The following is a 12186-nucleotide window of genomic DNA, read 5'->3' on the forward strand; positions in this document are numbered from 1 at the left end:
GGGCCCCAAATAGTTGGAACTAGGCCCGTCAGGATAACTATTTTTTTGGACGATTATTGTTCCCAGAAATAATGGCAATAAACCATATTATTGTCATTTTGAGACCATGTTATGCAAACGGATATAATGATAATATAATAGCATAAGAATGCAATTGCACCCTTTTAAAGAGCAACGCACTCGTTCAAATGCCTCGTTCACGTTAATGGGCTCTTCTCGGATCACAAACTTTGAGTCTTTGAGATCATTTTTCAGATCTGCAAAAATAAAAAGTAGAGACAAACTTTGTCACTTCAGATGTGTGGCTTTACTCTTCATCCTCAAGAGGCTCATCAGTTTTACACATTTCACGGTGGCTTTGGCTGAGTCTGAGTCAGACTTGGTTCAAAAATAAATAAATAAATAAAAATGCCGTCATTTTCTATTAGAATGCGCAAAATCCAACACAGAAGAAACACTCAGGGTCATCGTCTGAATATCATTAAAGACTGCAGCAGCCGTAAAACTGCATTCCACACAATTACAGTTCACATGCATGCCGACCTGTAGCTGTGGCAGTCCGCTCTGTGCGTATGGAGGCGCCTTTATTGATACATGATAGATGGCGCTGGTAGGCGCTGCTGCTCACAGACTCGTCCTTTATGTGGTCTTCCACTTGGTGGCTGAGTTGCTGTGGTTCCTAAACGCAACTCTGAAGCTGATGCTGGACTATCTAGGAGGGAAGAAATTCAGTGAACTCAGTAGAACCACCTATTCTTTCACTAAATGTGTGTAAAGGCAGACTGCAGGGCTAGGTGCTCGATTTTATACACCTGTGGCAACAGGCCGAAATGGATCGCCTGAATCCAATGTTTATGGCACTTGAGGCCTAACACTGTAACAAGAACTAAAGCTTTTCATAATTATTTCCAACTTTTTTCCAAACAGTGCTGCCATCATCTTTTGGTCCTATTGGTGAAATGACTGTAGCCGGTCGGCTGGGTAAGCATCACATAGTTCACCCTTCCTCTTTCAGCCTAGCATCAGCATTTAGACCTTTAGCCTCTACCCTGCTTCTCTGTGCAGCAACTCCGATCCCTTATCTCTACCACACAGATACCTGCAGCAGCTCTTGTTCCGGTAGGCCTACTGTTAGCCTTCTTAGCATTGCCTCCCTTTTTTCTCCCTGAAGTAGTCACTGTATTTACCTCTAAAGGCTTTCACTAGTGGGCTGAGTGAATATCAATGTTGGGGGCGTAAATATATTTTGGGACAGGTATTAAATAGTTGCCTGGTATACAGCTTTGAACGAAGAAAGACAGCACTGTTTGAGGTTCACGGTTTGTCTCTTCCATGTACTTCCATAACTCCCATTTTTCAACTATGCCAAAGAAAATTCAGGTTTTCCAATTCCAAAAAATACAAATGACACTTTAATATGTGGTGCAGTCGTTTTATTTTAATAGATTGACATTCAGGCTAGATTAAATTAAAGTGATGGTTTTTCTGAAAGAAAATATTTTGTGATAAATCTTACTAACTGAATATTCTACCAAGTATTAGCCTGAATACTTACGCAAGCAGCATTTTCTAGCTTTTTCAAAGATCTGCTGATAAATGATGCATATTGAAATGTGAACTTCAAAAATGTACTTTAAGAGCATATTGGTTTGGACTAAAAACGCTGGCTGGAACAATCTGTGTGTCATCCGTAATCCAGACAAATCTGATAACTCTAAGGGGGTTCTAATGCTTTTGCAAGGCACTGCACAGCCATTAGCCTTTTAGTTCCAGTGCTACACTTGGCAGACTGCCTATATTTGGGACAAAGGGGAAAATCATGTTCCAAACTATCAGTTCAACAGTCAGCCTTCGTTGGTTTGTGCTGTGTCTATGTTTCTGCATGTTTCAGGATTCTATACATCTGTGTCTTGTGGCTCACTGTGGACAAGAAAAGAAAGAAAGAAAGAAAGAAAGAGAGAGAGAGAGAGAGAGAGAGAAGGAGAGAGAGAGAGAAGGAGAGAGAGAGAGAAGGAGAGAGATGGGGGGGGGGTAGATATAGAGGCCCAGGTGCAGTCTGCCCGCTCCACAGAACAGAGGGATTAAACGGCCGGGCACAGCCACTGCTGTGGCAACAGACATCGGGATCTCTGGCTTGCGTTCGCATGGAGTGGCACGTACGCACCGACCCCAGCCAAACGCATCCTCATAATACAAACAGTACAGCGGGGGAAGAAGAAGAAAAAAAAAGAAAAAAAAAAACAACAAAAAAAAAAAACTATTAAGCAACCGCAGTCTACTTTGCTTCGAGTTTCACGCCACTGAACCCTGCAATAGCTCGGAGTATGACAGTAAGGTCTAAATGCGTTCCGGGTGAGGTCTCAGCAGTAATGACTTGATCATCATTACCAGCAACACCCATTAAGTTTGGACAGAAACAGCTGAGGGCTTCAGTGCTAATGGTATCTGTGGTTAGACGTCTGCTGCACAAAAGCGAAAACTTTTTTAGGAGTCAGCAACTTTCCTGTTCTTGCTCCAAAGGCCTTCCTTCATGGATGTCAGTGTCCCTTAAAAGGTGCCCTAGATGTAATCCCACAAAACCAAAACAGAGCTGTAAAATGAGACAATTCCAAAACCCCATGATACTCATGACTTACATATTTACAACCCCAAGATTTCCATACACCCCAGCCCACGAGCGAGAGTCTTGAGGCTAAACACAATGGCTACTAAAAGCTAACGTTAATTCGACTGGAGAAGGGGGTGTACTTCAGGTATCCGCACGGGGAAGCATCCCCAGGGGGAGTATCACGGGCACTGCAAGGAACCCGAGCGACCTCATCGCGGGGAAGCCAGAGAAGGGGAACCCCTGGACTGCATTGTAGGGAAGTTGGTGGAAGGAACAAGGGGGACATATCGCATGGAAAATCGGGGGAGAGAACCCAGGCACCAACACTGTAGGGAAGTCAGAGGTGGGAGCATGGGGGAAGACACTGCAGGGATGTCAGGGAAGGCAACCTGGGGGGTTGAACCACATTGAAGGGGTAATCAGTCAAGGGAAAACAGAGGGGACCACACCAATGGGTATTCAGGCTACTCTGGCAGTAAGAGGTCAAGATACATCAATAGGCCTCCTCATTTTGCCTAGGAGGTACTTCCAGTAGTAGCAGTGGTCATGGTTTCAGGATCAATCAAGGCGACTGGGGATCAGGCGTGAAGAACACAATGCAGCACAAAAATAACCTCCAGCTATCGTCTGAAATTAGCAAACTAACAGCGATGCCTATATGCCACATAAATGTAAAAATATAATTCATGGGAGTGTTTGGGGTCAGCGTAGACAGCTGCGATGACAGTTCGCACTGACTTATACTGTAATACCCGCTTATCTAAACAGAAGTGTCCGTCCCACCGGCAGGGAATGTCAACAGAGCTAACAAAAGCCTAGGCTCCACGGCGAGCAAGAACTTGGTGTTCTGTGAATTCTGTGGCTAAGCCCTCCTCCAACTCACCTCATAAAATACATACCAGTCAGAAGAGCTGAGGACAGCAAAACCAAAGTAAATGTATATGAACTCGACTGATGGCACAGGAATCTATCCAGTGTATTTGTGATAGATAATATAGACCGGACACTTCGACTGGACTGCTTTTACTGTCAAATGCGTTGCAAGGCTACAGTCCTTAGCTTGATGGCTATGCAGCACAAGGCCAGATCTCACTTCAGCTTCACTTCAGGAGTTAACAGAAACACAATACGCTGCCAGTTGCAAACTTAATGCTAGCTGTTAAAAGATGAAGATCCTCTTCTAGAGAATGGAAATCCGTTGGCCTTGGAAAAAAAAAAAAAAAAAAGATATCAGGGAAACACAAGAGGATCACCATAAACGGAGAAAACAACTTAGGCACAGCGCTGTTCCCACAATTCCCATCTGAACCAAGGCACACTGGGACTCTGTGTGGGACATTCTGTAACTTTAAAATGCCCCAATTCCTCTTCACTTAATGTAAAAGTTCTGTACAAATTCTACAAAGTCCTTCACACATTACGCCACTTTTTACGGGACCAAAAGTGGTTCTTCTACGGCATCGCTCAACCAACCCATTACAGTATTATATGATTATTATATGAATTCCCAGTAAAAACAAATACAAAGCAATTTTATTAAACATACCTGTTATTTTGAATGGCACCCTATGGGGTTCCCTGATGAAGTTTAACTGACTGATGCCTGCATAACTGCAGCAAGGTCAATAAGTCTGAAACTATTAAGGGCTTGGATAGCCGAATTATCAAAGCCACTTTAAAGCATTCTGCCGCTTCACACAGAGCGCAGGAGCTGTTGAAAACAGCCGTATATGCTGGCACCAGCTGAGAGACATTGCTGAACACAGCAAGGCCTGCAGCTTTCTTCTGATTTAGCTTTCTGAAGACAGTTCTCACCTCTTTTTCCGTGACAAGGGGCGAGAGGAGAAGCGTGGGAGGTTAAGGGGGTGCTCAGCTACTGAAATTAGGAAAGCAGACTCATTAAGGCCTGTTTGGGATTTCTGAGTCATCTGAGTGTAGTTTGTCACCTTTTTCAGCAACCCCCCCCCCTCCCTCACCGTTCACCATTCTGGTGTAGGTGTGCAAGTTCAAAACTGATGTTCATCATCAGACAAACCAGCCTGATAAACACTTTGCTTTGCTTTCTTTCTTTAAGTTTAGTTAAAGCAGTAAAAGAAACCTGAAATGTACAGTGTGTCCAAGTTACAATGCGTAGCCAGGCTAGGCTACGTGGCTACTCTGGGCCGCCTTCGCAACACAAACCGTGAGCCAAAAAACGAGTAAAACTGCATTTCAGGATACTTAATCCTTTTAACTAGCTGGATCAGGTATTGGATAATCAGTCTGATCCATAGGTCTGATTCATTCACAGAACCCAATTCTCACACCGCCCGTAATCTAGGCTTCATAACCCAGCATCAGAGTAACCTACAGACATCATACACATCATAGCAATCAGCCAGACTCCCCCGATCTAAACAGCATGCCCTGCCATCAACTATCAGCAAGTAATCCAGCTTGTCTTGCATATAAGGAGAACCGAGAAGGGAGGAGCTGCCAGCTCCTCTTTAGTCTCACAGACTTCGAATTTCAGAATAAAAGTCCTAAGCCCAGACAACACTGTGCTGAGGTCCAGCAGTTATTCATTTTGGTGCCCAATAAACTGAAATTGGGTTCATTTATATATGTGTTTATTTGTTATAGATGGTTTTACAAAGTTAGTAAAGTATTGATAACATCAATCCTGATGCCTTAAGTCTCTCACATATGGTCAGGTGTATATGGCTTAATTATTCAACATGCCATTGAATCGGTAGCGGCTCTCAGTTGTATGCATCAGTATCTGTATCGGAACAGAAAAACGCCTTACTGAGAAACGCTAAATACTCAGTAAATAAATGACTAAGGAACTGAATTATTCTGAAACTACTAGAAATTTAGTAACTGCACATTGGTATTCAGTAACTAATATAAATATTCAGTAACTGCTACAGGGTATCCCACAACTACTAGAAACGATTCAGCAACTGCTATAGTTTATTCAGTAATTATCCCCAACTACAAGAACTACTATAAATTATTCAGTTACAACCATAAATTAATGAACTGCTTATTACTCAGTAAGTACAACAAAATACTTGGCGTGTACTCAGAGCATTCTCAAATTATTTGAGAATACAAGCAGCCCTATCAGTAAATAAAAGACAATCAGAAACTCATTGTCAAACCAGCACTATGGGCAGAAAACCCAGCAAGATATCGCTGTCAAAACACTTCAGGCTGATTCAGCTCGTCCACTATAAATAACTATTTATAACAATGAGAACGACTGACTGTTGGATCAACAATGTCAGTCCAGCATTCACATGAAGCATTCATGTTGAAAGTGCCTCAACAACAACATTACTTAACTCACCGGTGACTAATGTGGAAAACGGACTTCAGAGCAGTCGGCCCTCACTTTTCTGAGCCCAAACTCTCAATGCCTGTCAAAACATGCCTTTATCACCTCTGGGTAGCAGTTTTAACCTCATGGAGGCATGCAGGTGAAGGCCTCAACCCAAACATGGCGGGACAAAGCCAGAAGGCCTCCTACACAACAGAATTATGGAGGTTCTTTAAAGAAAAAAAAAGAAAAAAGAAAAAAAAAAAGTCACTCACATTCTCTTCTCATTTATAGAAGTGGCTTTTTAAGGTAAGAAACTACAGGAGATATGAGGATAAATAACTAATAGAGATCACCATGAATCTTCCCCAGTTGTTTACCTATATTAACATGAGGTTTTTATTGAATTTTTGAACAAAATCTATGTTTAAATATGCAAATGTGGCATTATTTAATATGATCTAATATATGCTTAATTAAATGGTTTGCAAAACTTAAGTACACAAATCTGCACAGAGGATAGTCATGGTCGCAGAGGATAGTGGGTAGGTGATCTGGATGCATAACATCATCCAGCATCAGGGAAGATAACTGGGCACAGGAGTTTGAGCAAACCTGGCCTTCCAGAAACACATCTGCAAAGACAGAATTTTTAATCCCAATAAAATTCCTTAAAAGATTCCTTGCCACACTCACTTTTTATTTCTATATTTAAATAGGCAAAAGTGGCATTATCTAAAATAATCTAATATATGCTTAATTAAATAGTTTGCAAAACTTTCAAGTACATAAATCTGCACAGAGAATAGTCAGGTCAGGTTCAAAAGATCTTTACGTAGGGATTAAAAAAAAAAACTGCATAAATCATAAAACAGACTTAAAGAAAAAACATTTTACCATGTTTTTAGGCATAAAATGTAATAACCCATATATAGATAGATATTATATAGATATTTATTAAATGATGAAGCCCAGTCATTGATTTATTAATACAATGAGTTTATTTGTTTGTTTTTTATTTATTTATTTATTTTACATATTATAATACCTCTTGCACTATACCCTTATATAGGAGTGGATATTGCTATTGCTATTTCTACTTTGCTATTTGAATATGTATAGAAATACTCAGACTTAAAACTAAATAAAGTTAAATTATAACATTCTAGTGTAGTCTAGTTTTTTTTTTTATTCACAATTTGTTGCTGATACAAAAGAAATGCCCATATTTGAATCTGATTAGTGAAGTAATGTGCAGTGCCTGTGGCATCATGGTGGATAAAATGTGTTTTTTTGGAGAAAACAGACCAAAATCTTAAGATTGATCAGTGCATGATAAAACAACGTTGTTGCCAATCATGTCTTAGCTTACAGAACCACCCACTACAACATGTTTAGGGAAGCAAAAGTGCTTCTTCTATTGTCATCAAACTCTACAGATCCACTGTTCCACTTTAAAAAGTTTTGGTCATATAATAGCACTGGCTTTCTCATCCATTCTGTGCCAGTGCCATCAGCCCGCAGGAAAGCACATTGCAGCCACAGGCAGCAGTTGTGATGAGCGCCTGGCTGAAAACTGGGTAAGTGATCTGGATGCATAACATCATCCAGCATCAGGGAAGATGACTGGGCAAACCTGGCCTTCCAGAAACACATCTGCAAACAGAGAATTTTTAATCCCAATAAAATTGAACATTCCTTGCCGCACTCACTTCAACACTCTGGAGAATTATGGGTGAAGACCATCGCCTCTGGCAGCCACAATCCTCTGCCAATTTGTCATCTTGTATGAAAAAAAACACACGCCTGGCACGGAGCACCTTCCTCTGTAACACTAGCCCTCCAGGTGCTTTTCGCAAGAGTGGAGGTGCTGTAAACTACGTGCGCACAGGCAGCCAAGACAAAAGCAGCCTGTAGCTCGGGCCCAGTCCTTTCATAATTCACTCTGGTTTGGTAAAACACTAACTCCCTGTCCTGGGGCCAGTAAATAATTCACATATTTGAGACGCAGCCTTAATCACAGCATTGCAAGACTACTCTTTCAAAATGGGGATGATCAAATTCTGCTACAGCAACATTTCCTGCGTAACAGGAGTCATAAATTATAAACTGACAATTAGCAAAGCACAATTAGCAATTAATCATCATTTATTTTTTGGAAAAAGAACAACGCAACAATGTTTCTAGGCTTTCTTTCACTTTCTTAATGAGGAACAGTTCAGGTAGGGTTGTTCAATTTGGAGGGGGAAAGATCCAAACCTGGTATTTTTTGTTCTGACAAACACTGTGATTGCAATTTAAATTAGCAATTTATTTTCAAGAAATTAATGACACTGCAAGCACGTATTAAAAGGTTCTACACAATCACAAATCTACTATGCATAAATACAAATAATGAACCTTTTATTACATTAAAAAACCTTAACCTTAAATAACGCAGTAATAGAAATGTAAGCAATTTTTTAAACGTGTCTGGAAAAGTGAAAATGAAAGTTTAATGGAGGTGTAAACCCAAAGCAACGTGCAAATAAGAAAGACTAGTAAAGAGCTGTGTTACCCCCCACATGTCGAACTGATCACAGTTTATCCCCCGTGCCCAAACAACTTATAAGTTACATATCCAGCAATTAGTTCCCAATGTCATTATTAACCAGAAATGTGTTTTCTCAGCAATCTCATAATCTAATAACTGCTAAAACGTTAAACTGCAGACTGGCTGTGCTGGTCACTAGCCTAATGGTGCCCTTGACTAGAAGACTGTATTCTCCAGGGCATAGTTGAATAATACGAGTTCGGTACATGCAAGTGACTCTCCGCTGAAAAGAAGATCCGGCTTATGTTTACTCCCACAATCTCTATACATCCAGCCCACCAGAGAACAGCTTTCAAAGTTAAACACAGTGGCTACTTCGGGAGAATATGGGCGCGCCGTGGCTTGTGAAAGGTGGGGAAGGGTTAGAAACCCTACACTAGGCCAACCAGAGAAGGACGAAAGGCAGACCACAGGAAGCCACATTTGCTATTGTTACAGTGCTGGGCTATGAGATGCTACGTGGCTACCGTGATCTGTTGTGGTGCCATTAAAAAACGTTTATTTTATTACAACCTCACTTTAAAAGGAAAATCAGTGTGGCAAAATAACAGGGTGGTAAATTGGATTGTAAAACCGCATCTGAGCATTTTCTTCTCAACCAATGTCGCACACTGAATGTTTATACATTTAACAACAACCCTAAATACGGCACAAATGCATGCGGAGGGACCTTCAAACTAATATCTCCACACACCACAACACTCTCTGGTGAGATTCTGGATACTTGCTACTACAACTTCACTTCCTTAGATTAGGGTTTATACTCTCTAAACTTGTCAGTATCAGTAGAGTATCAGTTCCCCAGAATCAGAACTCCCTCAGGTATCAGGTATGCTAGCTAGCAGGCTTACAGCTTAACACATCAACAGATCCTGAGGTTTCCACACTAAAACATCAGCCACTCGACTTCAAATTGGTGACTGAATTTGCCTAGTGGTGTGTGGAACTATCAGCCTGCAAGTGCTACATGCCAACTAGGATGATTCAAATCTGCGCAGGCGAAGTATTTTCTTCTAAAGAAGTCACTGGCAAACAATACAAATACATCCAAAATGAAGAACATACTGCTGGAATGTTAGTTACAAATATCACCCTAGCGGAAATGATCATTTTAGTAGCTGTAGCCAGCACGAGCAATGTTAGCAAGCACACGAGCACAGTCTTCTTCCATTCACCCATCAAAAGTAAGTCCTTACACTAGTGGCATGCATGGCTGGTCCTCAGAAGACAACATTCAGGGCCAAGCTTCCAGCAAGACCTGTAAATCAACAGTTCTACCTTGTGGCGTGAACTTTGCGAGTAGTACTTTACGTGGGAGTTGGATCACTTCTGCCCGGTCAAGCTCATCTACAGCCAGTTCATGGCTTCGCTGTTACTAGGCTGAAACTATCCACAAGCAATCCGCTTACCGTTCCGCTGACCCGGACATCATAGAGGCGTCCCCATTCGTCCTCATGGCTGTCCACCATCATCACGCTGTCCTCCTCCTCCGTGCCCCACTCAGCCTGCAGGTCTAGCCGCACCTCCTCCCCCAGAGAGTGCATACCAATAGCTGGGAAGAGTCCATCCGGAGCCACCGGCACCACCACAGAGCCCACCTGCGCACACAAAAGCATTAAGCGAATAGAAAATGTACGTACCGAACAGACAAGCCATAGCAAACGACAACTTTCCGACATCTGCACTGCAACTGTTTGCAAGCCATTAATATTATAATGAGAAGGGAGAATGGAAAGTCATAACAAGGTACTTATTTACGAGTCATGCCTCACTTGTGCAAGTGCAAAAGAGGCTGGAGGAGAACTCGCTGTGTGAAATGAGGCCTACATTTCTGTTGGCCCCGATCGTGCCTGATGGAAAACATGGGCTTATTAACTGATGCTTTAGCGCCGGAGGCTTACCGTTGGATGAGCGAGTTTTACGGCATGTAAATATTTGCCAGCACATTAGCGAAGTGCTTATGAACTTTCTCACTGCGAGCGTTTACCCACAATGCACAGCAGCATTGCTGGTCGGTTACATCACAGGGAGAATATCAACATGGGCGAAACGCCAGAGCCGAATCACTCCGCTCACACTCTGGCGTTATCTAATTCATTTGAAGTCGCTGTTCGTTTCTGAGAAGTTGCTTTTCAAAGAAGGTCACATACAGGAAGTAGTGAACAGTAAAAAATAAAGCCAGGAAGCCCTGATCTAAGAGCCCAACACAGTGTAATGCTGTAATGTTGTTCTTGAACCGTTTGTTCTGAGGTGAACTGACAGTCATCGCACAAGGATTATCTGTGGTCTACAGTTTGCATTCATGTCCACACATCTGCCACACGACGGTTTCATGAATGGGGGAGGTTCAGAGGTGCCTTCTGAGCAAGCGTGACTCACCTCTTTGCCGTTCTTGGTGAAAAACACAGTCGTGAGTCCAGCGTCAAACGTGTCTGCATAGATTCCGCAGCCTATCCGATCGCCGCGGTTACACTTGGGGCCAAACTGCTGGCCAACGGGGTTGCCGTTATACAGTCTGAAGAGGATAGCAGAGCAGAGACAAGAGTCAGCAGACCTTCAGCACCAACATCTGATTAGCTGTGCGTTTGGAAGGTGGGGGCTGAGAGGGCAGGAAGTGTTTTTCATTAACAGAAAAACAGCAGAACAAAAACAGCACCGAATCCGAACAGGGTGAAAAAGGCAACATCAGTTATATAAGACAGTCGCATTCATACAGTGGAATGCAAACGTTTCCCTGCTGAATAGTGATCTGATCTCTTAGTGTTTTAGTTTTGTACAATTTTAGGGGGGGGGGGGGGGGGGGGGGAGCACCATTTAAAAGTTTGTTGACTTATCAGGGCTTAAATAGCTTCTTAGGGCTATGGTTTGTCTACTGTAACCATTAGGAAAGGCCAGGTGGTGCAAATTTCGAGGCTTAATAACTACTCTGACCCCTCAAACACCATGGGTGTTTCTCAATACCAAGAACACGAAAAACGGACTTGTGTTCTTGGGAAGAACGCTCTGGACTAGTTACCTTGCAAGAACGAACTCGCAAGAACACAAAGACTGAGGACACCTATTGAGATGCACTGTGTACTCGCTATTGCGCAACACAACGAGCCCAGCTGTTAGTCACCATTATCCACAGCTAACCAGCTTAGCTACAGCTACCACAGGAGGGTAAACAAGCCTCACAACATACCAGAATAAATATTTAATATGTTTGTATTAAATGAACTGTGAGGTGCATCTAAGATAAGTGAATAAGAGCACCTATCGCCATTGTGTCAGTGCTAAATTTGCAGCGGATGCTGGGTATTTGCATTTGTTCTCGACGGCGAGACACAGAGCGATGCATCCTGGGTTTTCTGGGTGGAGAAACTGTTCACCTGTTTTTGCTAAACGTGTTCTTGAGTACTGGAATGCAACCTGGGCAGTGGAAGATGCAGTCAGGCAAAAACACACAAGAATTGTGAGTATACTGAGAAACGGCCCTTGTCTAAACAATCAGCAGCCATGGAGGCCTCTAAGCTGCTTCCTAGCACTCTGACGATTACAATAACTGATGGCCACAAAGTAGGACAAGGCTGTGAGAAGACAGCTAAGCAGTTTCCTGTAGCCGGTTCCTCAGTTCATGATGTAATTAAGAGATGGTGGAGGTCAAGCTGAGCTCCGGAAGATAACTTTCCAAGAAAACCA

General features: G+C 42.4%; 1 protein-coding gene across 2 annotated transcripts in view; it reads right to left on the minus strand.

Annotated features, from left to right (window-relative positions):
* The window catches only part of spryd3 (SPRY domain containing 3), a 56646-nt gene that overhangs the window by 28281 nt on the left and 16179 nt on the right, over positions 1-12186 (minus strand). For both annotated transcript variants that reach the window (XM_072696171.1, XM_072696170.1), the window contains exons 5-6: positions 10885-11020; positions 9915-10103 (exon numbers count right to left, since the gene is read on the minus strand). In XM_072696171.1, coding sequence (XP_072552272.1) covers positions 9915-10103; positions 10885-11020 — 325 coding nt within the window. The remainder of the gene's footprint in view (positions 1-9914; positions 10104-10884; positions 11021-12186) is intronic.

This window comes from Salminus brasiliensis, chromosome 14 (assembly GCF_030463535.1).
Source record: "Salminus brasiliensis chromosome 14, fSalBra1.hap2, whole genome shotgun sequence".
In the NCBI taxonomy this organism is placed as follows: domain Eukaryota; kingdom Metazoa; phylum Chordata; class Actinopteri; order Characiformes; family Bryconidae; genus Salminus; species Salminus brasiliensis.